The 27,245-nt window shown below is 40.8% G+C and overlaps 3 protein-coding genes across 4 annotated transcripts; 2 read left to right on the top strand and 1 right to left on the bottom strand.

Moving 5' to 3' along the window:
* Positions 1–5,201: 5,201 nt before the first annotated feature.
* Positions 5,202–9,575, top strand: badb (BCL2 associated agonist of cell death b). Its single transcript, XM_005748015.2, has 4 exons — positions 5,202–5,355; positions 6,024–6,170; positions 7,211–7,431; positions 7,534–9,575. The coding sequence occupies exons 2-4, from the start codon at positions 6,032–6,034 to the stop codon at positions 7,648–7,650; spliced, it is 477 nt and encodes a 158-aa protein (XP_005748072.1). The 5' UTR covers positions 5,202–5,355; positions 6,024–6,031; the 3' UTR covers positions 7,651–9,575.
* Positions 9,576–9,942: 367 nt separating this feature from the next.
* Positions 9,943–12,404, bottom strand: LOC102206903 (uncharacterized oxidoreductase YtbE). The gene is made up of 6 exons (XM_005748012.2): positions 12,215–12,404; positions 11,546–11,851; positions 11,274–11,419; positions 10,970–11,109; positions 10,728–10,886; positions 9,943–10,645 (listed from the first exon to the last, which is right to left on the bottom strand). The coding sequence occupies exons 2-6, from the start codon at positions 11,788–11,790 to the stop codon at positions 10,466–10,468; spliced, it is 870 nt and encodes a 289-aa protein (XP_005748069.1). The 5' UTR covers positions 11,791–11,851; positions 12,215–12,404; the 3' UTR covers positions 9,943–10,465.
* Positions 12,405–12,424: 20 nt separating this feature from the next.
* majin (membrane anchored junction protein) lies at positions 12,425–26,390 on the top strand. Of its 2 annotated transcripts, none has more exons than XM_013914634.1 (10): positions 12,425–12,637; positions 12,823–12,939; positions 14,738–14,783; positions 14,882–14,957; positions 15,143–15,241; positions 15,854–15,870; positions 16,123–16,253; positions 22,217–22,283; positions 25,208–25,275; positions 25,756–26,390. In XM_013914634.1, the coding sequence occupies exons 2-10, from the start codon at positions 12,839–12,841 to the stop codon at positions 25,799–25,801; spliced, it is 651 nt and encodes a 216-aa protein (XP_013770088.1). In that variant the 5' UTR covers positions 12,425–12,637; positions 12,823–12,838; the 3' UTR covers positions 25,802–26,390. The 2 variants fall into 2 exon arrangements, with proteins under 2 accessions (XP_013770088.1, XP_013770089.1); XM_013914635.1 differs by having other exon boundaries at positions 12,428–12,637; positions 25,211–25,275.
* Positions 26,391–27,245: the final 855 nt, after the last annotated feature.

Genomic DNA, 27,245 nt, shown 5'->3' with positions numbered 1-27,245 from the left:
TGGTAGGTGTATTTTTTGATTCTAGACAGAGCTAGGTTAGCCGTCTTCTTTATTTTCATTATTTATATTAAACTCTGCAAACTGGCTACAGATATGAAAGTGGTGCAAATCATCCCAGTCCAGAGCTGACACATTTGGGCCCTGTGTGGGCTCATTGTGACATGTTTGTCTCAGTTACAGCTCTGGCAAATGTTATGTGGAGTGCATGTGGCCCAAAAGTCACCAGGCTAGACAAGAACACAGCAGTGTTTTGTGGCCCAGATGTGGCCCAAATGCCACTACATAGCTATACATATAGGGTGGACCTGAGGCTGAGCTGAGTGATCGTGAACCAACAATAACTGCAGATATGGACCACTTTTGGTCCAAACATTGATTGCTATAAATGATCAAAGCACACTGCTTTCTTCTGTCAGGCTATTACTTGTTTGTTTGTTATCAGATGGGATCGATTTGATATGTTTTGATATTTTTCTGCACCACAGAAAAATACGTTTTTACCCATTTATATATTCCCAGGCTTTAAGACCTTAGGAAGAGCTGGTTCATAAGACCAGCAAGCTAAACAAGGGCGGGGTGGATCAAATTAGAAAGCTGCTAAATGCCAGCTTTGTGATCACAGAGTGACTTGGTACTACAGCAAGGGAGCGGTCCGTATATAATGAGCATGTACCGAGAGCAGTGATGAAAGGGCTCGAGTCGAAGCAGCGGGCTGCAGGAGTGGATTCATTCTGATGTAGGTTAAGTTTGCTCTCTCTCTGTGTTCCTGTCTCTTTCACATGTGCCATCCTTGAATTTCTGTCTCTCCAGCTCATTTTTATTCCGTCAGACGATGTCACCTTTTCAGCTCCTCCGTTACCTTACCTCTTCCTCTGCACTCTCAGACACCTCTCAAATCCCTTGGACTGCTTTTACTTTTGATCTGTTCATCTGTTGCTTTTTCACTTTCTTTGTCTGTATCGCTGCATTTCAAAGTAGCGGGTACACACTGCATTTCTAATATTTTTTTCAGAACTGGGTAACCAAATTGTCCTTTTCTTTCATACCACCTTTCTTTTCTTCTCTTTCTCACTCAGGTATTCAAAAACTCCTTCTTCGCCACCAGCACAGAGCTAACTGACTGAACTTGGGTCTGCAAAGGCAGGAAAATTTTCGAAAGGACAGAGTGCAGCTGTGGTGGTGCCGGTAGACAGGCTGTGTCGGGGCATTAAATTGAAAGGAACATTTTGGGATCTGCTTGGACACAACCACAAACACACACGTACACACACACAGATGGGTGCACTGAAACACACTGAGTGGTGGTTTGGAGACAGTGTGGGAGTGCATACGCCTCCATTTCCCAAAATAACTAGCAGATGAGGGGCAGGGAGGCAGGGCGAGGTTGGTACAGGGAGATATAAATGGATGCTAATTGTATAGCTCCTTCGGATAAAGCTCAAATCCAGCAGATTCATGCACAAATGCACACTTTCTGAGCTTCCATGCTTGCGTGTGAAAATTATCCTGATCATACAGAGTGCATGAGAGCTTTGACACTCACACACTGTCATGGATGGCAGTTTTAAGGGGAGTACACACACACACACACACACACACAAACACACACACACACACACACACACACACACACACAGATTAAAGCAGATATTAACTGTATAGCTTTCCAAATCCAACCCAAAGTCCCTTGTATAATTTCTATGAAATCCATCCCAAAATAGAGGTCAAAAGAAGTGAAAAAGAACAGATTATTTAATAATTTCTTTTCTGAGACGATCCATTAGTGTATGAAAGGCTTTGGATGTTTGTCTAAACTTGTAAACTCACATTAGCTCCATTTGGATACACTGAATCAGAGAATGCTGCATCACATCGCTTCAAATCACATCACAGTGTCCACAGAAACAGCTTGTTCCTCCTGTTCAGGTGTCATTTACTGACTCTGCAAAAACAGACTGATGGAAAGATGGAAAGAGAAGAATGATGTAAAGGTGGAGATGAGGACTAGAGGCAGCGTTACATTTTTTTAAAACAAGTTAAAGGTTAATAATTACATGGTTGACTTTTCTGTGTTGATGATGATGAAGTGCAATCCGCATGGGACATTGAGCCATATACAGGTTTGCTCGAGGCCAGGCTTTCACATTATCAGTTCTCTGACAGACGCATTATTGCTGAAGCCATAGATATGCAGGAACTCCCTCTGGAGCTGTAGTTACACGTAGGATAACAACAGTTTATGCCCATTACTTTCTCGACTTCAGTTGCAGCTCAGTTTGTAGTCCTGCCTCCCCACCTGGTGCTCTCACAGGGAATAGCAACAAATTGCTGTCAGTCCTCCCTGCACTTCATTTCAGGAAGGAGAAAAGAAAAGAGCATTTTTCATCATAAATGTAATTTAAATGACTATGGAGTTACTTCTACCTGCTCTTTATAAGGCAAAGTTTGTATTGTATTTATAGTCATATTAATCAGATACAGTAAATGTTTAATCCACTGCTGAATTAGCATTTTTGTTCACTTAAATGCTCACTTAAATTAAACAGTCTCAAATGTTTGTATTAGTTTCATTTTAATAGAAAGAGACAGAATATCAACAAAAAAATCTAGAAAAAAACATTACATTACATAAAAGTTATAAATTTATTTGCATGTCATTGACTTAAAATGAGTATTTGATCCCCTATAACCGAGCCCGAATTCTGGCTCCGACACAACAACTCTGTTAACTCAGCCATTTACAGATACTCCCAATCTCAACTCATTATATAAACTTATGTCTGTCCACAGAATCAGTTTCTTCTGTTGCAACCTCTCTTCCAGACCGATTATTTGGAAATGGAAAGATCAGTCACCCTCAGTTTGGAGCTCCGTGATCCAAAAATCTTAGATCATGGGGTGACAGTGATTATGAGAAAGGTGTTTGATTAGCCCAAAACTACATGGGAGGAGCTTATTAATGATCTGAATGCAGTTGGGACCACAGTCACCACTGGTAACACATACACCATAATTGAATTCATAACTGAAATTTTGCAGCACCCGCAAAGTACAGGCCTGTCTTAAGTTTTAGCTTGACCTGCCATGTTTGAAGAAGCTGAAATGCTGAGTATTACCTGAAGAACACCATCCCTACAGTCAAGCATGGAGGTGGAAATATTATGATTTAAGGCATTTTTTCTGCTAAGGGGACAGGACGACTTCACTGCATTGAGGGGCCAGTGGATGGGGGCACGTACCATAAAATCTTGCCCAAGAACCTTTTTCCTTCAGCCAGAATACTGAAGAAGGGTCATGGATGAGTCTTCTGGCATGACAGTGACCAAAAGCATACCGCCAAAGCAACAAAGGAGTGGCTAAAGATGTCTGTGAAGGTTCTTAGTGGCTAAAGAAGAAGCACATTAAGATCATGGAGTTCCCTAACCTGATTCCATCGAATATATATAAAATCTGTGGAGCAAGCTGACGCTTCAAGTTCCCAAGCAGTGCAGTGCAAACAAGAAACTCTAGATGTTCCAAAGTTTTGGTGCTTTGGTTTAGCAAAGTCATCCTTACCTTCACATGGGTACGTGGAATCATAAGAGGCCCCCTGTCTGAAGACCTAACAACCTGACTTGTAGACCTGGAGTGGAGCAATTTAGTAAAGGTAAGGCCACACTTTAAGGCCATAAAAGTCAGATCCACAGTGAAACTGTGGGTCAGTGAAACTCACTTCTGTCCAGTGACAGTGATGCTGAGGTGAGTTATTGAGGATATCCTGAACCTTTCTGTCTGCTTTTACGCTTTTAGCTGATGCTCGCTGGCATTAGTGAAACTTTCTTTTAAGTGGATCTAACATTGTAAGACTCAGACATTTAGCTAATAAACTCTCATGAGACATAAGAATGTAAGCAAACTTTTTATCATAGGAAAAGGGTCTTTTTTCTTTTTAGGACACTCAAAACTAACATTAGCTGGCATATTAGCTTATATCCAGTTGCTGTTGTCATTTAGCCAGCTGTCTGGAGATGGGAGGGTCACATGTTTAATCTGCTGATGATAATTACTGACAACAATATTGGGAAGTTTGGAGACTCCCTAATCAGTTTTTAATTACCAACAAAATTAAAGATATTTCTTATAAATTAATACACAGAATTTATCCATCTAAATTATCTTTAAAGCAAATTCAAATTAGACATTGATACAAGCTGTAGCTTTTGTAAAACTTCCAAGGAATCTATAGATACAACCAAAAAAGATGTATAGTATACTATACATCTTTTTTGGTTTTGTAACCTTGTGCAAGATTTTTGGCAGAGCTTATGTTTTTATCTCAGAAAATGTATTTAAAGGATTGGTACTGTTTTGGAAATATGTTTTATTTGGTCTACACAAAAACCAAAGACAATTCAACATTGATAACAGATATATGACTAACTTGTTGATTTTAATGGCTACATTTCATATTCACAAGTCCAAATGTTTAGGAAGACATCCCTCTTTTTATGTATTCTCCTTTGAACTTGTACAGTATCTTAATTCAATTAAGAACTCCACTAACCCAAAAGCTATAAAAACTATGGGTGTTTGTGAAAAAATCAAGATCTTTCAATCACTTTATTCTTTGGTTTGATCAGTTACTTTTCCCCCTCGTGTGTTTATATCGTAGGTTCTGAATATTGTTCATTTATTTGTTTGTCTATGTTATGCAATCTTTTTTTTGTAAGTACAACACCATTAATGTGGTACTGTTTAATTCTATTTTGTATTGTACTGTTGTTTAAATAAAGGTTTGAATGAAAAAAAAAAGTATTTTCATTGGCATAATTCTAAGTTCATGAGAAGGCATTAGTTTGTTAGGAGATGTACTGACACACTAATAAATGTATATTTTGTGAGTGCAGCATATTTTTTCCTATTAAACTAAATAAAAAACAAAACAAAAAACAAATAAAGACTAACTGTAAAATTGCAATACTTTTAATTTAAGAGCATTTTTTATGCAACCTCGGTATTATTTATTGTGTGGGATTGTAAAAGCGGGACTCTTAAATATAAAGTTTTATTATGCAATTTTACTAGAAATCCAGCAGTTAAAAAAAATGCGGCGGCTGTTCGTGTTAATTGGTACTGCGCATCTACGCTGCATATTACGGTAAGCCGGTGAGACAAACAAAGGCACAGCCCAGTCCTAGCTCGCAACAGTGACGTCAGCGCGCCGCTGCGGTGCAGTGACGCGCGGCGATTGGGTGAGCGCGGAGCTAAAGTGTGCAGTAGAGTAAAAAGACAAGAGGCGGACAACAACAGCTGCGACCGTATGAAGCAAACTAAAGACACACTCGCACTTTTGAGGCTCACACGATAAAGATTCGGGTAAGGAGTCGTTTTTTGTGGAGTCATTTCCTTACAACCGCTGCTAGCTAAGGTTGGCCGGAGCAGCTTCCGCCCTTAAGGAACTTTCTTTTGTCCTCTTCAGTCAACAACAAAACAAGCGAGAGAGTGTGTTTACCGAAGAAGGTGTATTGGTTAATTTAGCAACAGTCAAGTATCAAATCCTTATTAATAACACCAAATACAGGCCCGTGTTGTCAAAACAAGTCTGGTATCTTGTGGGTAGTTAAAGTGAAATACCTTTGGACCGGCCAGTATCAGGGGCATTAAAAAGAAAGATATAGCCCGCTGGGTGTGCTCTGTGGCTGTTCCACCGATACAATGAATTATCCCATTTTACGAGTCTTAGGTATATTTACACATAATTGGGTAATGTGTTATATGACAATAAAATTGCACAATTGCAATATAGCAACTTTTTGCAGTGCAGTCTTCTGTTAGAATAAGATGTAAATTTTAAAAAATAATCAATTTATCATTGTGGGTTTTTTTCTATATCTGCTTGAAAGGTCAAAGGCAGAGCAACGCCAGTATTAACCTGCTGCGGTCATAACAACATTGATCTGTTATGTGCATGGACTTAAGGACACACTGTCATTTCTTTAACCGTTTTTGTCGTTCATATTTCCAACACCACCCTATCTCTCCAGATGTCAGGATGGCTGCAAACTTCAAAATTTCAGACAGTGATTCAGAGGCATCAGAGGAGGTAGGGGAAGGAGAAAACCAACAGTCAGCAGGACAAGCTCAAGAAAGCAAGCCCCAGACGCTTTCCCTTCCTGTAATCAAAACGACAGGTAGGAACACAAAATAAATTGTCTGATATACGGTGGAATAGCCAACCCCTTTGGACCATATCAACACTTGAAATTGTGCATAATTAGATTTGTGGATTAGTGATAACTCCCCAGCTCACGCGTTCAGATATGGTCACTTTGCACCCGGTTTCCAAAACAACAGCCAAGGCCACAATGCCAGGCTTGAGGCTTTCAGACGATCTCCCACAAACCAGAGGGTGACATCGCTGTGGCTTCCTCTTTCTGTTATGTACAGTTTGAATCACGAGGTAGAACTGGGGGGGAAGCAAAGGATGTCCTTATTACAGTATGATATTAATTTTGGTAAGCAAACAAAAAATAGGCTTAAAACACACTTGCTGAAAAGCTGATTGGTTTGTTTGTGTCTTTTAGTACAACCCAACCAGTGGCACGCACTTGGCATGAGGGGTGCAATTATGTGAACAGATTAAAACACTGTTTTTTTTTGTATATGGTTGTAAACATGTTTATAGCTGCAGTATTTACTTTTTTTTAACTGTACTTTAAGAGGGCAAGCTGTTGGGAGTTGTGCACTGGCTTTACTGTTCAGCCCTGGATGTTGCACCTTGTTGTATGTTGTGGATTAACTGAGCAGAAGTTCTGTTGGCAAAACATATATTGCAGCATACGTTACCACAGCCTGCTCTAGATGAGATCCCCCCACCCCTTTATTTAACCATTTCTTGGCTGTATCTGTAGAGAAGTTTAGAATCGATCCTTTCTCCTTATTTTTCTTGAGATGCATTCTGGGGTGGGACATTAAAATAAGGTTGTGTTGTAAGCTAACCTGTTTTGCATTTTGAATTGCTTCATTCAAAGCACTATAGGAGGATGTTTTGGCTCTTTTTACCGTGCAGCTGAAAAGAGCCAAAATAACAGTGTACAATAACAGTTGCTGGTCGCAGAGACAACTAATGATTTAAATTCCTCTATTCCTACATTACTCTTTATTTCCTCCTTTCTATCTGCCTTACATTAAAACACTCTGAACCTATCTCACTTTTCCTTTTTCCATTTAGCTGCTGGAAGGCTCAGGGTGAACTCAGAGTCCCACACTTCCTCAATTGCCAGGGATGAGGAGCTCATGGCTAGAGGGGAGGATGAGGTTTGTACTCCCACAGAGGGAGACCCATTCAGGCGAAGGTCAAAGTCAGCTCCCCCTGCTCTGTGGGCTGCCAAGAAGTACGGCAGGCAGCTTCGACGAATGAGTGACGAGTTTGACAGCTTACTAGATAAAGGGGTAAGAATGGGAGTGAGTCAAGGCTTAAATTAGTTTTTTGGGGGGGAAAAAGATGGTGATGATAGGTTGCTAACTTGACATTGTTCCTCTTTCACTGTGCAGGAGATGAAGGTCAAGAAGCTGCACCACTCTAAAACCTGGTGGAGCTATCTCTTTAGTCACCAAGAGACTGAAGGAGAGAACAACCATCTTGAAAACCACAACCAACGCACTGAGTAAGCACTGAGAGGACAAGGATACAAGGTCCGGAGGAGCGGATTGGGGAAACTGTAGCCGAGAGACAATATTTAAGATCAGAACAAGACTGAAGAGGATTTGGCTCGATCAAAAAGAGTGGGACGTGCAGTAAAAAGCAAAAAAGTACATGTTCAGTGAATCCCATCATAGTCATGCCATTTTATGTCATTGTTAACTACCTTTAAATAGAACTTTTGTACTCGTGTTGAGTGTGGTGTAAACAATGTTATTGGGAAGTCCACTGTGGAATTGAAAGGCAGTGATGAGGAGGAACTGCTGCTGGAATCCTGCAAAACGGATAAAAAGATGGGCCGAGAGAGGGGCTATAATCTCTTCTAAACACACAAACAAAGCCTTGTTTAGTCGTAGAAGAGACGCTCGGTTTAAAGACGCTTAGCATTACAGTTGTCTCTCACATTGACATTGCACGGTGTGCTGTGTATGGAGAGAGGAATAACACCTGACTACTGAAGGCCAAATTGAATGCTGTTAGAGTTTTTTTCCTTCCTGCTTTCCTCATTTTCATGAGGAAATCTCCAGAAGCTGTTCGTGTTTGACTTGCACGCTCATTTTGTGCCAAAATGATCTGCCAGCAACAGGAGACAGTACTTTTTTCTTTCTTTTTTTTTTTTTGGCATTCGGTTTAGGCCTCTTCTTAAACAACTGTACTCAACTATCATCTGCTTTATATCGCAAATTTATCCCAAAAAAAAAAGGAAAAATCTTTTACAAGGACAATCTCTGATGCAGAAGTAATATCTTTTTTTGTAAAACTTCAGGGATAATAGCTGAGGGCGTTAAACAGTAAGGCACAATCCAATATGAATATGTTTTTAAAGCCTTGGACGAGCATAAACAAACAATTGAAATTTTTATGTGTAAATATTTTAACATTTTATGAAATGGTAAAGGGTGGGGAGGGGGTGGGGGTGAGTAAGATGGTTTAGCCAGATTTTATTAACGAGGTTACCGTGCTGTTAAGCTCGGCTAACCCAGCAATAGGCAGTGTACAATCCATGGCTGTTGTGATAAATGTTGCGTGCTGAGCTCTCGGTGCATGGGTGAATACAGAGTCCAGTCACATTAAAAATGAGGGATTTCCACTTGCTTTTTGCTTGAAGGATTTTCAGGAGAAATCACATCCTGATGTTTTTTGTTGTTTGTTTTGTTTTTAATCAGTTTAAATGTGAGTTGATCACTTTGACCTGTAAGGGGATGTGATTAAAATGGGCTCATAAACTCTCATGCCTTAGCTTTAGAAGTGCTGATCTGATGCCAGCTTTGCTGGTGTTTTTTAGGCACGTAAGGCGCATAATATATATGCTTTATGGAAATTCTAACTAAGGGCAAAGATCAGCATTTCTGTGCAGCTCGGTAAACATGAGTGGGCTACTTGTGGCTTGTTTATAAATACGTGATTGCTGAAAATGGTAGTGGGTTTGTTCAAGTTGTCTTATTCTTCCTTCCTCTCGACTTGTAGCGTTGAGTTGTGAAGTGCTCGGGTGTGCAGGCATTTATATGGTTTTCAAATTCGAATTGAAAAATATATATATGCGTATATAAATATAATATATAGCTTGGTTTTTAATCAGAGAATTCCAGACAATCAAACGGTGGCCACTTTACCTGACACTCATCCTGTTCTACCATCCTTTTGGTCACATGTGTCTTGACTGGTCATTTGTCAAATTTAAACTACTTCCCATTATAAAAAAGGGGATGAGGAGTTTTCTGATATCAGATTTCTAGAGACACGAGTGTTTAAGCAAGAAATAGCATTTTGCATTTTAACACGTTAGACCCATGTTATCCAATTGCAGGGAGTGCACACACAGTTTTGAGAACTCTGGGTCAGATTATGAAGCTTTACTCTGCTGAAAATAAAGATCAGATGGAATTTAAATGAATATAATGTTGCAAAGAACTGCCTTGAACATGCTGTGACCTGTGACGCCGCATAGCCAGCCTCGTCTGTTTACCCAATTACAGCCTTAAACTTCACTGCTCGCTTTCACAAGTTACACTCAGAGGAAAAACAGAAAGCACAAAAATGTCCCGGTGCATTTACTGTCATGAGATTTTTAAGTGACACACGCGTACACTATAAAATGGCTGATGTGGAGTTTGGCAACTCTTTTTGACTTTAAACATCCGTGACAGTGAACACACCCCAAACCTGCCTGGGCACCTGGATTTTTTGCAACCATCCTTAGTATTACTTGAATCTGGAGATGTGTGTGTGGAGAAAATAAAAATTTAATATTACTTTTTTTTTCTTATTTTGGTTTCTTTTTCAGTTTTAATGACTTGTAAATGTATTTTCTCTACAACTGTGAAAACTCTGGTCTAAATAAATAATTTTAAGAGAGCTTTTAAAAGGTATTTTGTTCTTTTAATTGTCTTTACACAGGTTTAGAAGACCTTTGAGTTATGTTCAATGGAGATTTCTGGTTAGTCAAAGATATTAGGCAAAGGAAAGGCAAGAGATTATGAAGAATAAGGAGCAACAGTTAAACTGACAGATATGTAAAAGTTTTTGTTATCCAATAACAAAGGGAAAGGTTCTCACTAAGACATGGCTTATGGTTGACAAAGTCATGTGATGGGTGACGTTGCATAGATTTAGAGTTCATACCACAATGTGCTGTATTTGTCTTGAAATTAACAAAGTGTTGACACAAAACTTGTAACAGCTTTAAAAAAAAAACCCCAAAAACACCCCCCCCCAAAAAAACCAAAAAACTACCACTGTAAAACTGAAGACAAAAAGGCATCATGGAGGACACAAGCTGGTGTTTCAGGCGACCCCTGACGGATCCCAGCAGTACTTCTGTCCACAGTCCAAAGCTGACAGTCTGTCCATGTCTGCGTCGCTCAGTGTAAAGTCAAAAAGTCTGGCGTTCTCCTGTATTCGGTCTGCGTTTGAGGACTTTGGGAGCACAGCGACACCCTGCTGCACCGCCCACCGCAGCAGCACCTGAGGAGAGGGACAGAAGAACCTTAAAATATTTGCAATAAAAACAAAGGTATACCCAAGATAGCAGAGCGAGTGGGCTCACTTGTGCGGGGGTGCGTTGGCACTGCTTTGCCACCTCCAGGACCACAGGGTCAGTAACCAGATCTCCTTGGCCTAAGGAGGAATATGCTTGGAAACAGACTCCATACTCCTCACAAACACTCTTCAGCTCTGCTTGGCACAGACGTGGGTGAAACTCTACCTGAAGAACACAAAAAAAACCATGAGATTTCAAACAGCTGCTAATGTCTTTCACTGTCCTCCATTCAAACTCCTGCATTGTACCTGTAGAACTGCAGGGGGGACTTTGCAGCTCTGCATTAGTTCTCTCATGTGAGCTACTGTATAGTTGGACACTCCAATGGCCTTCAGCTTCCCCTGGCCATGCAGCTCCTCCAGCGTGGCCCAACTCTGAGCTCGGTTTCCTGGGATCAAATATTTATTAGGACCTCATCTCTGCCGTTACTCAATGCCTGCTATGTTGCAGTGGAGGAATGAGAGAAGACAGCTTGAATGGGTTTTGTGCAGTTAGTGCAGCAATGAAATATAGATCACTCGAAACACCTGAAAAAAAAAAAGTGGAGTCTACCTGGGTTGCTCTGATCAGCCACTGCTAGACCCTGCGTGCCAGGCCAGTGAATCAAATAGAGGTCAATGTAACCCAAGTCCAGCTGAGACAGGCTGTGAAGGGCACCTTCCATAGCCCGCTCACCCTGATCCTTAGGGCCCAGCTTACTGAAACACAGGAAGAGAAACAGGGATCTGAATGAGCGGCGCAACACCTCAAGTCAGGTTTAGAAGCCCCAATGTGTTCTCTTAGAAATCATGTGTCAACTTATGCTTTAGAAGCCTGTGCATCACCTGGTTATGAACACATCCTGTCTGGTCAAGCCGTGCTTGGGCAGGAGCTCCCTCAGAGATCGGCCCATGTCGGCTTCATTCCGGTAGACGGCTGCACTATCAAAGGCCCGGTAACCCGCAGCCAGGGCGGCATCCACGGCCCGATACACTTCTTCAGAGCCGTGCAACTTGTAAGTCCCCAACCCCAGGAGGGGCATTTGAACCCCAGTATTCAGGGTAACAGAGGAGGTGGTGGTGGACGACATCCTGGACTGCAAGGCCCTTCTTTACTTTGCACCCTGTTAGGAATAACTGGTTTGCCAAGCTCTATCAAAGACGGATAGAGAAAGTGAGTTTAGCTGGTTTTCTGCTGCCCTTTGCCCCATTTTGTGTGTTACATCACTGGAAAATTGCTTGAAAGCACTTCCTTAAACTTGGTAACAATACAGATTTTATCTTGTTTCACTAGAGACTTTTTGGTGCTTCTCTAACACAAAATAAGAAAGGCAAGCAACACGAAGATGTAAACTAACATCACTAATTTAGCTGGTCACAGTGTATGAAGACTATGACACTTGAAGAGCACTTTTAATAATTTCTGTAGGCAGACACGTGGACATTACAATGCAGGAAGGGGACGGTATACTCTAATATATAAACAATTTTACGTGAAAAATATTTCCACCCCACCTTTTTTTCACCTCAAGTGACTTCTTTAGGAAAGGCGGTGCATACACTGGCAGTGTCCTCTCAAAGAAATTACTAACAAGTTATAAAGCAAAGGTAACTTCCAGCCTGAGCACAGTTTCCTACTACTAGCTACCATATGTGGTCAGCTGACAGTCACGTGACAGTTGGGTCGGTTTTCGCCGTCACCATAGTGACACCTGCTCTGACACTGTGGATTGGAAGAAGACGTGAGGGATCCAACGAATCACAGCAGCCCGAGCGGCCGGAAGGCGGGAATATATCCTCCTCAGCAAATCTCGAGACGAATCAGACGTTTGATTGACGGATACAGATTTAACTGTTCACGGTCTGCTTGAGGTCGGAGATAACCCAGTGAACGAGGTAGCGAATTCGAGGTCGCTATTTTAAGCATTAGACAATACGGTAATTAAAAAAAAACTAAAGCGAGAAAGAAATTTTGTTTTTCTAACATATGTAAGGACAGTACTGCATGTGAAATCTGCCCTGTATAGCTATCTGAACATTTTCTCCCTGCTGTATTTCCTATTGAATTCTCACTATAACAATGAATACATGAATTGGCTAATTTTCTCATTTTATTTCCTAAGCTCATTTAGGTCGACTATGCCGTTGCAGGCCTTCTCATTTCCTCTCCCAGAAACTCGATTCTTTAAAGCAGGGAGTTTCATCTACAAGTTCACGATCAGAGGAGGCTCCAGCTACAGGCAAGGCAGTGTTATACACAGTGTTTCGTACTCAGGCTCTAGTTTATATGTGTACAGCTCAGAAAAATGAAAGGAAGGCTTTTTAATCAGAGTATAGCTTAATATTAGCTAAACTTCAGCAATATTGATGTGGTCAGTTAAACAGCAGATGGGGTTGTTAATTAGTTTCAGCTGCTGCAGTGTTAATGGAATTAACAAAAGGTTCACAACAACTGGGCGACAATAAGACAACCCCCAACACAGCAACGGTGTTAGAGGGTGGAGGTCACTGACATTTTCCCCTCCTGATCGTTTGTCACTATTTTTTTTAACTAGTTTTGCATCTGGCTAGTATCACTGTCACTGCTGATAGCATGAGTTGATACCTGCACTCTACAAAGGTTTCACAGGTAGCGAGACTCCTCCAGGATGCCCCGACATTCTCGGGCTTGCATACAAGCACGTAGGGGCCATGCAAATTACTGGGTACCATTTTGAGTTGCTCCAATGAAATTTCGGCCCATTTTCAGAGTTTTTCGAGTTCAGTTACTCTCTAGGTTGAGAATTTTCATTTTCAGGTAATTCTGCATGCTTTCATTCCTAATACACGACTCAGTCAATATCAGTATAGTTATCAAGCATCGTAGTCACAGTGAGAGACAACTGTAATGCTAAGCGCCTTTAAACAGAGCGTCTCTTTAGTCTTCTGCTAAACAAGGCTTTGTTTGAGATCTGATGTGTTTTCAAAGTGTTCCTGTGATTTTTGTGATTAGTGCGTTTTGCCTCTCTTCAGTATAGAGAATGAACCAACGTCACATCCCCACATAAAAAAGCAGAAATAAACATGGTAACAGTCGAATCCTAATTGTGTGCTAGTGAAGACTTTCTTGATTGCTCGTTTCTTAGGAGTCTTTCTCCAAACCAGAATGAGCTTTACTAGCATTTTCAGCTATGAAATAATTTAACTGTGTCTAAGCCTGAGACGATTCCACTTCCACGTGTATCTCTTCAAAGCAGAGCAAACCTGCAGCACAGCTTGAAATCAGTACACGCGCTGCAGAGAAAGTAAGGATTCAGGTTGCACCTACCTTTTTTCTTCTTGCCACGTGGGACATCCCTTTTCCTTTGATAGTCTAAGTTCTTTAAAGCACTGTAAAATGTTTTCAATCCCCAAATCAGTTGGGGAAACAGCTGTGCTTCAAGCTTTGATGATTTCCGTGCTTTTAATGCCACTCTTTATAAGGGTTTCTGTTATATATCACGATATATGATTCCTGGCAGTTATTTTGATCAGCAAAAGAGAAACATCTCACTGGAGCTGTATGTCTATATTCCAGGATAATGCCCCATAATAAAAGTCTGAGTGATCCTTGATTCTGCCTTAAAGCTATTTTCTGTTATTTAAAATACAACATACATGTTTTTTTTACACATTTAAAGCCCTGCAGCACTTAACCGTTTCTATTTCTGTCAGGACAACTTTAATCAAAATATTCTCACCACAGTGTGTCATATTTGGTCGTACAGTATGGCTCTGCTCTGGTGTCCACCCACACTCTATCGAAGCAGCAGCAGCAGCAGAACCTCAGTGGTAACAGAGGGGGTGGAGGTGGGTTGCAAAGAAGCTTGCAGAGTCATCGAAAACTATTCATGCTGAAACGGTTTAAATAGCACAGTTCGTATGGGAATTCCAAGCAGGATGGCCAGGTTGATAAAAAGCCTTTAGATATTATATTTAACCTTACTGCTTTTGTAATAAGTTGACAACTTCTTTAAGAGAGAAACTTTATGTGAGCATCAAATGGGTGTGTCTCAACAGCCAACAGGATGTTATGGGAGAAGTCGCCTTCAATCAGGAATTAGAGGTAATTGTGGATCCTTCTCAGCACCCATGTGTTCTTTCACACACTGTTCTTTTTTAGATCCTCTTTTCATGTTTGTGCCTCTTCTTCTCTGTTTTAAGGAAATTATTAGAACCGTTCTTGGCAACCTGGATGACCTTCAGCCCTTCTCCTCCACCCATTACATCATCTTTCCTTGTATCCTTCACCTCTGCATCATCTCTGCGTTTAAGCGCCTTTCATCCCTCAATTTGACCCATTATTTCTCTACCTATGCTACTAAACTGATATAATACAGTCCATAGGTATGTAATGAGGATCACAGAAGTCAAAATGTGAATGGTAGCTCCTGCCTGGTGTATTTTGTTAACTGTAGCTGTCAGATAAGAAACAGTGGGAGAGTGTGTGCAAACATGATGAGATGAATCTGAGCGTCTACCCTTTCACTCTTATCCTCTACCTGGAGAAAAACATGCAGAACGGTGAGGGCAGCTGCACGTCTGCTGGATATCTTGCAGCTTTAAAGCTGACGTACTAACATAACACACTATAAAGTAAAGGAAGCTTCAACTAAACTGATGTTCACCTTTTTAAAAAAAAACAAAAAAACATTTATGTTTTAAGGACAGAATCTGGGAAGAGAGATTTAATTCGTCACCCTTATTTATCTTTTTGTGTCATCAAAAGCAAGATGCAAGCAGAGGCATGGACGAATACTTTATAGAGGTTTAGCAGTTTTCTATTCTTTATTTTATGCCACCTTGTTGCTTCTCCTCTGTCCATCTCTTAAGGATGACTCCACTTCATCTGACAGATAAAATATGTCAAATGGCCCATAAAATATAACAATACATCATAACACAGCTATATTGTGCAATACCTCATATTAACTGTTTTCATTTAAAATTATGGCTCCAAAACAAAAAAATTATTTTCCTGTTGGTTTACACCTGCCTTCTTTATAACTCATCTTTAAGACATGAGGAAATAAGGGAAGGAATCAAAGAGAGAAAATCTTGGGAAATGAGAACAATGATCAAGGATAGTGTTCAGGGATGATGATATCTCATGTCAGTTTATTTGTGTTCTTTCAGGGTCTCAATCAGTGGAGGTGAGTGGATTATTATGTTACTCACAAGAGTACACGAGAGAATGTTTACATTTTATATTCAAACTATTAAACAAAGAAATATATGTTGCTGTGGTTAGTGCCGAAAAGTTCTGCTCTGAACACATCGTTTAAAGTTAAAATCAGTGACTAGATGAAAGGTTGTATGATGTTTTCCTTATAATATAATAGAGTGCAATCAGGTAATACAACAGTACAGTCGAGCTGGGAAGTCATTGAAGCGTCTTTCTGTAGGAGAATGATGTAAGGCAGCACATCCCTTCCATTCCCGAGCCTCAGTTAAAGAGAGATTCACCACTAGAGGAGGCCATACTAAAGGACTTAATCAATGACACGGAGGCCGAAAACAGGGTGGCAGTGACTGGGTGAGTGTTCTCTCTCTACATACATCTCTCACAAACTGCATTTGCTCCATTTGTAACATTTAAAATTGTCTTTGAAAATGTAAAAATTGCATATCTTCAACACTCACCTGGTTCTCTTGTGACAAGTTTTATGCTAATGGAAAACAGCAGAAGTTGCACTTGGTTTGAAGTGAAATGGTGAGCTAGTTGAAGGTGGCGAGAGAGCAGACACATAGTTAGCTACTCCCCTAAGTTGGGCATAATAAACCCACCACATACTTTAACAGGCCAAATAAACGTGAGATGATGGGTGGTGGGAATGAACAAAGAAGTAGAAAAACGAACCGGCAGCAAGACAAAGCTGTGGTACAACCTGGAATCGTCTTGGAAAGCGAAGATGGCACAACAGAGGAAGTGGACGGCCAAGTTCACAACGAGACACTCCGAGTTTGGCTTGCTACAATCTGTATAAACATAAAAGACCTTATGCAAGAGCTAAAAACCGAACTAAGCACTTTAAAAGATGAACTGAAAAGAGAGTTAAAAGAAGAAATTGGTGCTCTTCAGCAGAAACTTGAGCATGAGCTAACTGAGCATGTAAACAAACTCTAGACGTAGAAGGTGAGCCTCACTGAAGCCCAGGTGCACATAGCAGATGGAGTCTTATCTTCAGCTTGATGTTCGAAGCAGGAAAAATGAAAAGGCGTAAGGATTTGAGTGAGTCTAACAAGGACCAAACTGTGATGGCTGGATTACTGGGTCAGAACGTCTCCAAAACTGCTGCTCTTGTAGGGTGTTTCCGTCTGCAATGGTCAGTATCTATTAAAGTGGTCCAAAGAAGCAACAGTGGTGAAACAGAGACAGGGTCATGAATGGCCAAGGTTCGTGGGGAGGCTGGCCTGTGTGGTCCGATCCAACAGACGAGCTACTGTAGCTCAGATTGTGGGAAAAAGTTATTATTGGTTCTGATAGACAGTTGTCAGAATACACAGAATATCACAGTTTGTTTGCATAACCACAGACCAGTCAGGGCAGAGCTTTAATCTCAATGTGTAACATACCGACGATGTGTCACACCCCTAGGTGTCACGTAGTAACGAGAAAGGTACCCTTCCGTGTCCTTATCAAACGCTTTGTGTTGTCAATTGAATCCAATAGAAAGCCGCTCGCGGCAGTAAGACACGCTTAGAGAAGAGGCCAGCCGTCCATTCCAGCCCTAACCCTAACCTTAACCCTATCACATAGTGTTTTCCAAAGTGATTCTGGATCTGAAAGTGAGCAGATTTAATGTACATAATGTGCAAATATTGTGCAAATGTATTGTTTATAAGTTTGGGGAAACCTGCAGTCAGACTGAAGACCGAAGAAGTCACTGGCATGTCTCCGAACGTGTAACATGCTGATAATTTGTCACAGTCATCGGTATGTTCCACGTTGGGATGAGAGCGTGTTGGTCAGGGTGTCCATGGTGGCCCCTGTCCACTACTGAAAGTACCAACAATGGGCATGTGAGTATCAGAACTAGACCACAGAGCATTAGGGCAAGTGGCATGGTCAGATTCCACAGCACACCTTCACGGGTCTGGTGAAGTCTGTGCCTCGACAGGTCAGGGCTGTTTTGGAACCCAAAGGGGGACAGATTTGAGTGGACAATTTAAATCGGACCAACACAACAACAACAACAAAAAGCTGTCCAGTTCTGCTTCCTCTAAATTAGATCCAGCTCTAGATTTAAAACCAATGCAAACTGCAGAATAACATTGTTCTAATCCTGACTTCATGGATTAATCCGTTTGCTCCCTGTACATTTTAGAATTGATTTTAAGATAATAACTTCTAAAGCACGCCCGGACCTGCCCTCTGCTTCATCTGAGCCAGTCACATCGTTAGATCCACGGATGGAGCCTTTCCAAAGTCAAGTTTTCAGTTTGAAGGTCACCATCCTTTTTCAATTGGGGCCTTAGAAGAGGACATAAAGCTTGTAGAGTCAGTTCCTTTAAGGACTTGCTTTTTATGTGATGACATCTTTTATCGCCCTTTTTCTCACTTTTTTTCTATTGATTAACATATTTTAGTCTTCTGGTGTATTCCTTTTTTCTTTAATCGTTATAATTATTATTGTTATGATGATTATTATTATATAGGATCGGCCCATAGCTGACATACTTTTGGCTATCTGGAGGACTGCACCAATGCACATCTTGTAGCTTCTGTATTGGCTCTGTGTACACGCAGAGCTCGACAAAGGGTCACCCAGTGGGGGCCTTAACCCTCGTTTAGATTTACTCTATTTCAGGTGAAATAAGGTGACTGAGTCACTGAGGTGACTGACATAGGTAAACTTTCTCGGAAAGAAGCCAGTGCATATTTTTGTGTTCTCCTTCGGAGTCCATTTATGTTGCTGTTATAAGACGATGCGAACAATAAGAGGACACTTGTTCATACAAGTATTATACACGCACAGTTTAGGGATCAAAATCAGTGTCCTTGCTCATAAAATCACTAAGTCATTCATTTTGACGACCACTTTGTTTCACACACACAAACGCACGCTTCAGTGGTTCTTGCAGTTATGAAACAGGCAAGAGGCGCCACCTCAATCACTCTGACAGTCAGATCAGTGGGGCGAAAATTATTATTTGAAATGTGTGCACACACATAAACAAGGTCTCGTGTTCCATCTAGTTTGTTTTAACTTATGTAAACAGAAGTGTCTCCTTTTTAAAACTCAGGAAACACACACACACCCTGCAAACGGCACAGCCTCAAGCTTCAGAACCAATTCACAGGAAATAAAGTTTCACTGAGATTTTTAAGCCTAGTCTTGAAAGTAGAGATAGTGTCTGTCTCCTGAATCCAAACTGGAAGCTGGTTCCACAGAAGAGGGGCCTGAAAACTGAAGGCTCTGCCTCCCATTCTACTTTTAAATACTCTAGGAACAACAAGTAGGCCTGCAGAGCGAGAGCAAAGTGCTCTAATAGGGTGATATGGTACTACAAGGTCATTAAGATAAGATGGGGCCTGATTATTTAAGACCTTGTATGTGAGGAGCAGGATTTTGAATTCAATTCTGGATTTAACAGGAAGCCAATGAAGGGAAGCCAATACAGGAGAAATATGCTTTCTCTTTCTAGTCCCTGTCAGGACTCTTGCTGCAGCATTTTGGATTAACTGAAGGAGGGAGTTTTTAGGACTTCCTGATAAAAATGAATTACATCTCTACTGTTTTCCTGTGAAGCAGGATCAGTTATAGTTAGGCTCTCAATTGTATTTTTAACACAAGCCACCATTGGTCCACTTTCTCTTTTCTGGGCCTTGACTCTAAATGATGGTTATTTTCAAGCCTCTCTGTATCTGGATTTAGAAGTTCTTGTTTTTTGCACACAAATCATATAAGCACTGCTGTTTTTAAGATTTCTGGCCAATCGGAAGCTTTCTGAACCAGAAAGTTTCCTTAGTCACAAGAAAAAATGAATAGTTTAGTGCCCTTAAGGGCGCTTGTAGAGTTTCTTTGTACTTGCTCACTGACCTAATATAGTGTGGATGGCAGATTATGTTAGATCTAAAGATGTACAAGGATATTTCATGGAAGGTTGGCTTTTTTTTGACATGTACTATTTTGATAAGCAGACACTTGATCCAGTATAAGGAAGCAGTTAATGATGAAGCTTATGCACAAATTTCATACACAACTGGCATTGTGTAGTTATTTGCTCACATGGCAAAGTACTTCCACTACATTTCTCCCACTGTAATCTACACACTTCCATGTGAGACCCTCGCTAACTCGGTTGTACTGGCTCCCATCAATTTCAGGGTCCACTTTAAGATGCTGTTTTTAACTTTTAGAACTCTGCATGGACAAGCACCAGCATCTTAAAGTGGACATTTACATCCATACATCCCTAGCAGGTGGTTGTGAACAGGGCCTGCCTGCTGTGAACTAAAGGAGGCAGAGCCTTTGCAACAGTGGTGTCATGGTCCTCGGTCGTTGACCCAGCGTTTTGTGTTTCATTTTGGTGTCATCTTATGTTTTGTGTTAATTCTTATTTTATATTAGGGCTTAGGGTTTGGGTCTTGTGTTTAGTGCTTTAGTGTTCTCCCTCCTGTGATCTGTTCGTGTCCCTGAGTTTGTCTTTGTGAATTTCCTGTTTTACTTTGAAGGTCTGTTATCACTGTGTCAGCTTGTGTTTTCCTGTCGTCTTGTGAATTAGCATCTGCTGTGCTTCCCTCCTGTGTGCCATTACCTGATTACCTTTTGTGTGTACATATCGTGGGTGTCAGTCTGTGCTCCTTGTCGGTTCGTCTGTGTAACCTGTGTCATTCTGCGTCTTGTGGTCATCTCTACGTCTCTCTGCGCCACACTCTGATCTCCCTTCCCAGCTCTTCATCCCCTGCGTACCTCCTTACGTTTTCCCCGGCTGTGACTTTGAGTTATGGTTTTGTTATTATTAGTTTTCCCCAGTTTAGGTTCATGTTTAGTTCTGCCCTCGTCTTTTGTTATCGAGCACTGTAAACAAACCTCACTCGCATCTCCACCACTGTCTGCAACTTGGGTCCTCATTCACTCCACCACGGCTGCTGCCCCAGCTGTGACAAGTGGCCCCAGACTCTGGAGAGCTCTCACATTGAGCCCGAGATCTGTGGTGTCTTTTAAAAAGCATAAAAAAAAAAACCTTTTTAAACTTGCTTTTGGCAAATAGTTGGTTCTTATTTTGCTCTTTTTTTGTGTGTATTTTATTTATTTCTTGTCATTGACCTAGCAGATTAAAGTCCTTGGACTAACATGTTTTAACAGTAGGTTCTTTATTTGGCCGGACTTGGGTGGTGCTTTCTGTGAAAATAGTAGAACCTACTTAGAGAATGACAAAAGCTCTGATAGTTTGCTGTTACTGTCACAGTGTCAGAGAGTTTTTAAGAACTGTGCAGACTAGTTACAGTTAGTAGAAATGTAAAAGAAACTAGATAATGTAATAAATGATCAAAGATCTGCCATCAACGATGTGATTCCGGGTTCTGACTTATGGTGATAGAAGTTAGCTAGTTGCTGTGTGTCCCTTACTTTTTGAAAGCCAGCATTAAAGTGCAGTAGCACTCTCTACTATCTTGGATATGTATATATTAATATGAATACATTCATTTTTTTAAAGCAACATGGTGATCGTCAATATCCCCCCCCCCCCCAAAGTCTGCTGGTTTTTTTTTATGTAAGTGTGTAATTTGGTCATATTGTCATATTTTAAAGACTGCTAGTTCGTTCGAGGCTGGGTGTCATGCCCAAGAAAAAAAAATCCTTCAACAATCCCAAAATTTTATCCTGGGATCTGCAGGTAACTGTTGCAACTGTTGTGCCACCTTGCATGCGTCACCAATCAGAAAGAAGCTGAACACAAATTTTAAAGTGACCAAATCATAAAGACCAGGCCTCAACGATAGAGATGTTTGCTGTAGTGAGACAGCTGCTCATCAGAAGAACCTCAAAGCAGCTGTAAAGCCAGTTGAAATTTAGATTGCTTGTTCCTCTGCCTCAGGGACTGGGTCAGGTACTTGCATTCACTGATTGTACTACGGTTTGTGAATAATAGCAAAAGCATTTAAAGGTTATGTAAGGCCTTGTTTCTAAAAACTGAAGTAGACATGGAATTGGACTTTTTAACAACATCCTAAGCAAATACGCAAAGTTACTGAATGCTGATAGACGGGCTAGATTTAAATCCTATTTTGAATCCTCAAATGTATCACCTTAATCTGTGGAGCCACTATTTGCTTGTTAAAATAAAAAAAATCAAAGGCGAACATTTTCCATTTCATGACAAAGGTATCGCTCTGTGGTGGCCGAGCGAGCATAACGCACACTTAAACGATCACACCAACACACTTAAATCAGGACAATTATTGCCGAGGCAACCAAAACTGACTGACAGATCTTGTATTTATAATAAAGTTCCTCAGATACTTGAAAGTTGTCTGTGTCTAAATTACAGCAAGTTGGACTTGGTCAGTGAGCACTCTCAGGGAAAGACCAAAGAAGATCCAGGACACGTTGACAAGGTGATCCTTTCCAGTTCGACGTTTTACTCGTAACTTCTGATCGATTCTCACACTCTTCCGTGTAAAATTGAAGCGTCAGTCATTGTTTAGAGTTACGATTCCAACGCTTCAAACTCTAATGTCAGTCTTGTAACACCCTTTCATTTCCTCTCTGACACACACACTCTTGTAGCATCTTTGTCTTTATTGCAGCCCGAGGCTAACATTAGCGCAGACAGGTAGGATAACGAGTGTCATTAAGGTTAATAATAGCATTACATCAGACACAGAACTCTGTAATTGTGTGCATGTGAGAGAGTGGTGATGTGCTTTGGTTTAATTAGCAGTAAAATCCAAAATTACCCCTCTCTCCGTTCCTTTCTCGTTCATGCCCTTTCATCTAACCTGATCCTCTGTTTCTACATTTGTCCACTCTGTCTTTTTCCACCTCGCGCTTCTGTTCCTTTTTTTCCCCTTCAGCATTTGTTTCAAGTGGAAAAAATGATTTAAACTTGTTATGTCAGCCCTTTGAGTTATTATTGTCTTAACACTGAGAAGGAAGTGTCGATACAAGTCTGCAAGCTTTAAAAAGAATTATGTTCGAACGTTGTGGTCTTGATGATGTTAATGTACATACGAGCTTTAAGAGAAGGATGGCAAACATTTTTATGAAATTAATTTCAATTTAAACTAATGTTGACTGCAAATTTGTGGTTATTTTAAGGCCGTAGTTTGCTTTTTACATGTAGTTTTAGTAACCCAGGACTTGTCTGTGAAGGTTCTCAGTCATCCAGGTCATCGTAGTCAAAGGAGCTTGGAAAGAAAAGCGTCTGGACTTCTTTAAGTTGCTTGAAGACGTTTCACCTCTCATCCGAGAAGCTTCTTCAGTTCTAAGGTCAAATGGTGGGGAGTCCCAGATTTAAACCTAGTGGGAGTATCCCCCCACAGAGGGACAAAAGGACCCCCTGATGATCCTCTAATCCCCTGAGCCAAGGTGTGAAACTGGGTGTGGGTCCCAATCAGCCAGGGTTTCGGGTGAGCTCGTTGTGGAACCTGGCCCCACCTTATCATGCGAATTCCTGAGGTCAGATGGCCCAGGATGTAAGTGGGGGTTAAGGCGTCTGAGGAGGGAACTCAAAACTGGATTATAGATGGCAGACAGTTGGTGTGGTAAACCCCCGCCTCTGTTCAAAGATGGTCGCTCACAGTGGACATAGATGGCTTCTTTCACTCCTCTTTCAAACCATCTGTCCTCTCTGTCCAAAATGTGAACATTGGCATCCAATTTTTGGACAGAGAGGACAGATGGTTTGAAAGAGGAGTGAAAGAAGCCATCTATGTCCACTGTGAGCGACCATCTTTGAACAGAGGCGGTGGTTTACCACACCAACTGTCTGCCATCTATAATCCAGTTTTGAGTTCCCTCCCCAGACGCCTTAACGCCCACTCACATCCTGGGCCATCTGACCTCAGGAATTTGCATGATTCCTGCAAATGTAGGTGGGGCCAGGTTCCACAACGAGCTCACCCGAAACCCTGGCTGATTGGGACCCACACCCAGTTTCACACCTTGGCTCAGGGGATTAGAGGATCATCAGGGGGTCCTTTTGTCCCTCTGCGGGGGGATACTTCCACTAGGTTTAAATCTGGGACTCCCCACCATTTGACCTTAGAACTGAAGAAGCTTCTAGGATGAGAGGTGAAACGTCTTCAAGCAACTTAAAGAAGTCCAGACACTTTTCTTTGCAAGCTCCTTTGAATAACCCAGGACTTCACTTACTGAAAGAATTTTGTGGTCGCATTTGGCTGTTTCTGTTCACCGAAACAGCCAAATGTGCACTTGCTGGTCACCTTATTACTGTTCAGTAAACCTTGCTACTATCAGTTTGGCTCAGCTTTTGCCTTCAGAACTACCTTAATTTCTCATTACACAGATTCAACAAGGTGCTGGAAAGATTCCTCAGAGATTTTTCTCTGAGTCTTTCACATGACAGCATCACATAGTTGCTACACATTTGTTTGCTGAACATCTGTGATGGAAGTCTCCTGTTCTGCCAGATCCCAAATCTACTCTATTGGATTGATCTGGTGACTGTCGAGGCCGTACGAGTACAAAGAACTCATTGTCATGTTCAAGAAACCAGGTTGAGATGATTTGAGCTTTGTGACGTGTTGCGTTATCATGCTGGGAGCAGGCATCAGACGATTGGCTCACTGTGGTTGTGTACCAATGGATGTGGTCAGCAACAGAATTCAGAGAGGCTGTGGCGTTTAAATAATGCTAAAGTAGTACTACGAGACCCAAAGAGTACCAGTTGTGTACCACTAACACCAACTTGAGCCATTCATATAAGGCTGGAGGGATCCATACTTTTATGTTTTTACACCACATTCAGACCAAGTTGAATTTTGCTGCAGAAATCAGACTCATCAGACCAGACAACATTTTTCCAATCTTCAATTGTCCAGTTATGGTGACCTCATGAATTGTACCCTCAGTTTCCCATTATTAGCTTACAGGAGTGGTACCTGGTGGGGTCTTCTGCTGCTATAACCCATCTGTTTTAAGGTTCCACATGTTTAGCTTGAACTTCAGCAGGTTGTCTGGACCATGTCTTCACGTCTAAAGCCATTGAGCGATGCAATGTGATTGGTTGGTTACATATTTGAGTTAACAAGAGTTGAAAAAGTGCACATAACAAGTTGGCTGTTGAATGGACCACTGAAAACCTCATACTGGCTTAGTTAATGCATCTCTTCCTATGCCCTTTTATGGCTCTGTCCTGGTAAATTCACATACTTGAACATTTTAGATTTGTTCTGGGGGTATTTGGGTTTTTTATGCTTTTTGTGGTTATATCACCATATGGGAAAAGTGGTGAAAACAAGTTATAGCAGGTGTGTGTTATTTATCTATATTTTCTTCTTTTTTTTTAAAATAAAAGCAGCCTGAGATAGTACTGCAGGAGCAGGGGACACCTGTGAGACCAGGATTTCTGAAGCAGCTGGCCAGGTCAGTATGACAGTGCAGTGCCAACACCATCAGTAGAGTTTTTCCTTGAATGCTGCAGGCAGACACAGCAGGGTAACAGTCAGACAGTTGATTGATTTTTTTTTTTTTTACACCTAGGGGAGAAACAAGAGCTGATTTGTACGGTCGATCTGCTGATAAAATAAGATGTCAAAGATTACAATGGGTTGGGAAGTCCCACTCTGCAGGAATGCTGTAATTCCTGTGCATGTAAGCACAGAAATTACAGTATTCCTGCGAAATGCCTGCTCACAGTCGCCCGATGTCCTAAGGCATATCAAGGACTGACATGAGCATGTTCTGAACGAGCATGCCAAACCATTTAACAAGTCTTTTCGTGGTGGTAATGAAATACGGTAGCAGCTCTGTGGACTGAGCCCAAGAACCCTGTCTTAATGTTATCAAATGTGCATTTCGTTCACTGCAACAATCTCTAAAAGTCTTTGTTTTTTTTCTTTGCAGCCATGTCTTCCCTTTCTCATTGTTCGTCAAAGATCCAGAGAATTAGAAAAGCATTTCCTCAGTAATATTACCAACTGAATTGTTTATTGATATGATGCGTGTACAGTGAGTCAGTGATGAATGAGGTTCATAGGAGCACAAACTCACTCAACATTTATCACTTAATTCAAGGCTGAATTTAAAGTTAAGCTTAGGGATAGAGGTTGTGGTTAGGCATGTTATGTGACCGCTTAAGTTTATTTGTGCGTGGTTGTTAAGAAAAAAAAAATAGAAAATTCACAGAAATTATTTTAAAGTTGCAGAATAGAAATTTATTGACATACAGTTTCATTACAAATTACACAGTGCATTGTTCCTCTTTTTCATTTCCAACATTCTTTGGTTTCATCAATAGATATTATTTACAAAATGACTTTAGTTCAGATTCTTAAATATAAATAAATTGTGTACATTCTTTGGTCTCATGACTGTGATTAGTGGTTACTACAAGAATGACATTCCTCATATATTTGAGCTTTACATTGTTTCCAAAGACGGTATTTCAACTTTTTTGTTAATCGAAGTCAACAAAGACATGACTCGACTGTTTTATCGACTGCTATGTTTTCATTCATTTTATATTAAAGTCATTCTAAATCTGACTTTCGGTTCCTGCGAGTTTGATTATATCTGTGTCCTGACACTTGCTACTGAGTCACAAAGTGTGATGAAAGATGATTGAATTATGAAGTGTTTGCCAAGCCTCAAAGCCCTGAGGCAACACTATAAAAATGTTTAGTTTGTGTGCAGTGTGTGTGTGACAGAATGGTTTCTACAGCCTAAACTCAAAGCATGTCAATCAAGTTTCTCTTGCATCACATTTTACACAAAAAAACTAACAGCACATTAAAAAGCGTGAATTTTTCATGCAGTAATAAAGTAGTTAGATCTGTAGCCAGAGAATTTACTGTCTACAATTTCAGGGTGTTGTGGTCTTTAGTACGTTTAGTACTGCCGGGAGCTTTTCTATTTTGGATCTTTTGTTATTTCATTTCCTGTTATGCTCATTTTCGATCTTGGACTTTACTAGAGTAGCTTTGCATGAATCACATATCAGATTAATCTTTAATTATCTAATACTGAGCCTTGGTGCAGCCCCTCAGCTCTTCCGCTGTCAGAAATAAGTCGTTTTAGCTCCTCCCCCTCACCTCAGGCTCACTTTGTTCTGATTGGCTGTCTGTCTTAAACAAAAGATTTGAATTATGTGCTATATATGTAAACTATATATATGTTTATAGCCAAAACTCTGTGCTTCTGATGACCACATTAAGGATGAGTTTAATTAATATGAGCGTCCACCACTAAAGCAAAGTGTATATATATTTCACAAAATTAAGGGAAAGCATAATAGGTCCACTTTAGTGAAGGAGGCCCTGCTATGAAAGTACCATATTACAATGTCAGTTAAAGTTAATTTTGTTCAAACAAGCCAAAATGGACAGAAAAAGAAA

Source organism: Pundamilia nyererei, unplaced genomic scaffold (assembly GCF_000239375.1).
Source record: "Pundamilia nyererei isolate P.nyererei 1_Seehausen unplaced genomic scaffold, PunNye1.0 scaffold00211, whole genome shotgun sequence".
Taxonomy (NCBI): Eukaryota; Metazoa; Chordata; class Actinopteri; order Cichliformes; family Cichlidae; genus Pundamilia; species Pundamilia nyererei.
Note: the sequence above shows the minus strand (reverse complement) of the source record. Positions and strands in the feature narration are given on the sequence as shown.

Bases quoted from the DNA above. Each gene is read 5' to 3' on its own strand.
- badb (XM_005748015.2), top strand. From the start codon at position 6,032: ATGGCTGCAAACTTCAAAATTTCAGACAGTGATTCAGAGGCATCAGAG. The intron at 6,171-7,210 runs GTAGGAACACAA...TTTTCCATTTAG, and splicing joins TCCTGTAATCAAAACGACAG to CTGCTGGAAGGCTCAGGGTG. The intron at 7,432-7,533 runs GTAAGAATGGGA...TTCACTGTGCAG, and splicing joins ACAGCTTACTAGATAAAGGG to GAGATGAAGGTCAAGAAGCT.
- LOC102206903 (XM_005748012.2), bottom strand. From the start codon at position 11,790: ATGTCGTCCACCACCACCTCCTCTGTTACCCTGAATACTGGGGTTCAA. The intron at 11,420-11,545 runs GTGATGCACAGG...CCTGTGTTTCAG, and splicing joins CAGGATGTGTTCATAACCAG to TAAGCTGGGCCCTAAGGATC. The intron at 10,887-10,969 runs GTACAATGCAGG...TGTGTTCTTCAG, and splicing joins TCCCCCCTGCAGTTCTACAG to GTAGAGTTTCACCCACGTCT.
- majin (XM_013914634.1), top strand. From the start codon at position 12,839: ATGCCGTTGCAGGCCTTCTCATTTCCTCTCCCAGAAACTCGATTCTTT. The intron at 14,784-14,881 runs GTAATTGTGGAT...CTCTGTTTTAAG, and splicing joins CCTTCAATCAGGAATTAGAG to GAAATTATTAGAACCGTTCT. The intron at 14,958-15,142 runs GTATCCTTCACC...TGTAGCTGTCAG, and splicing joins CCATTACATCATCTTTCCTT to ATAAGAAACAGTGGGAGAGT.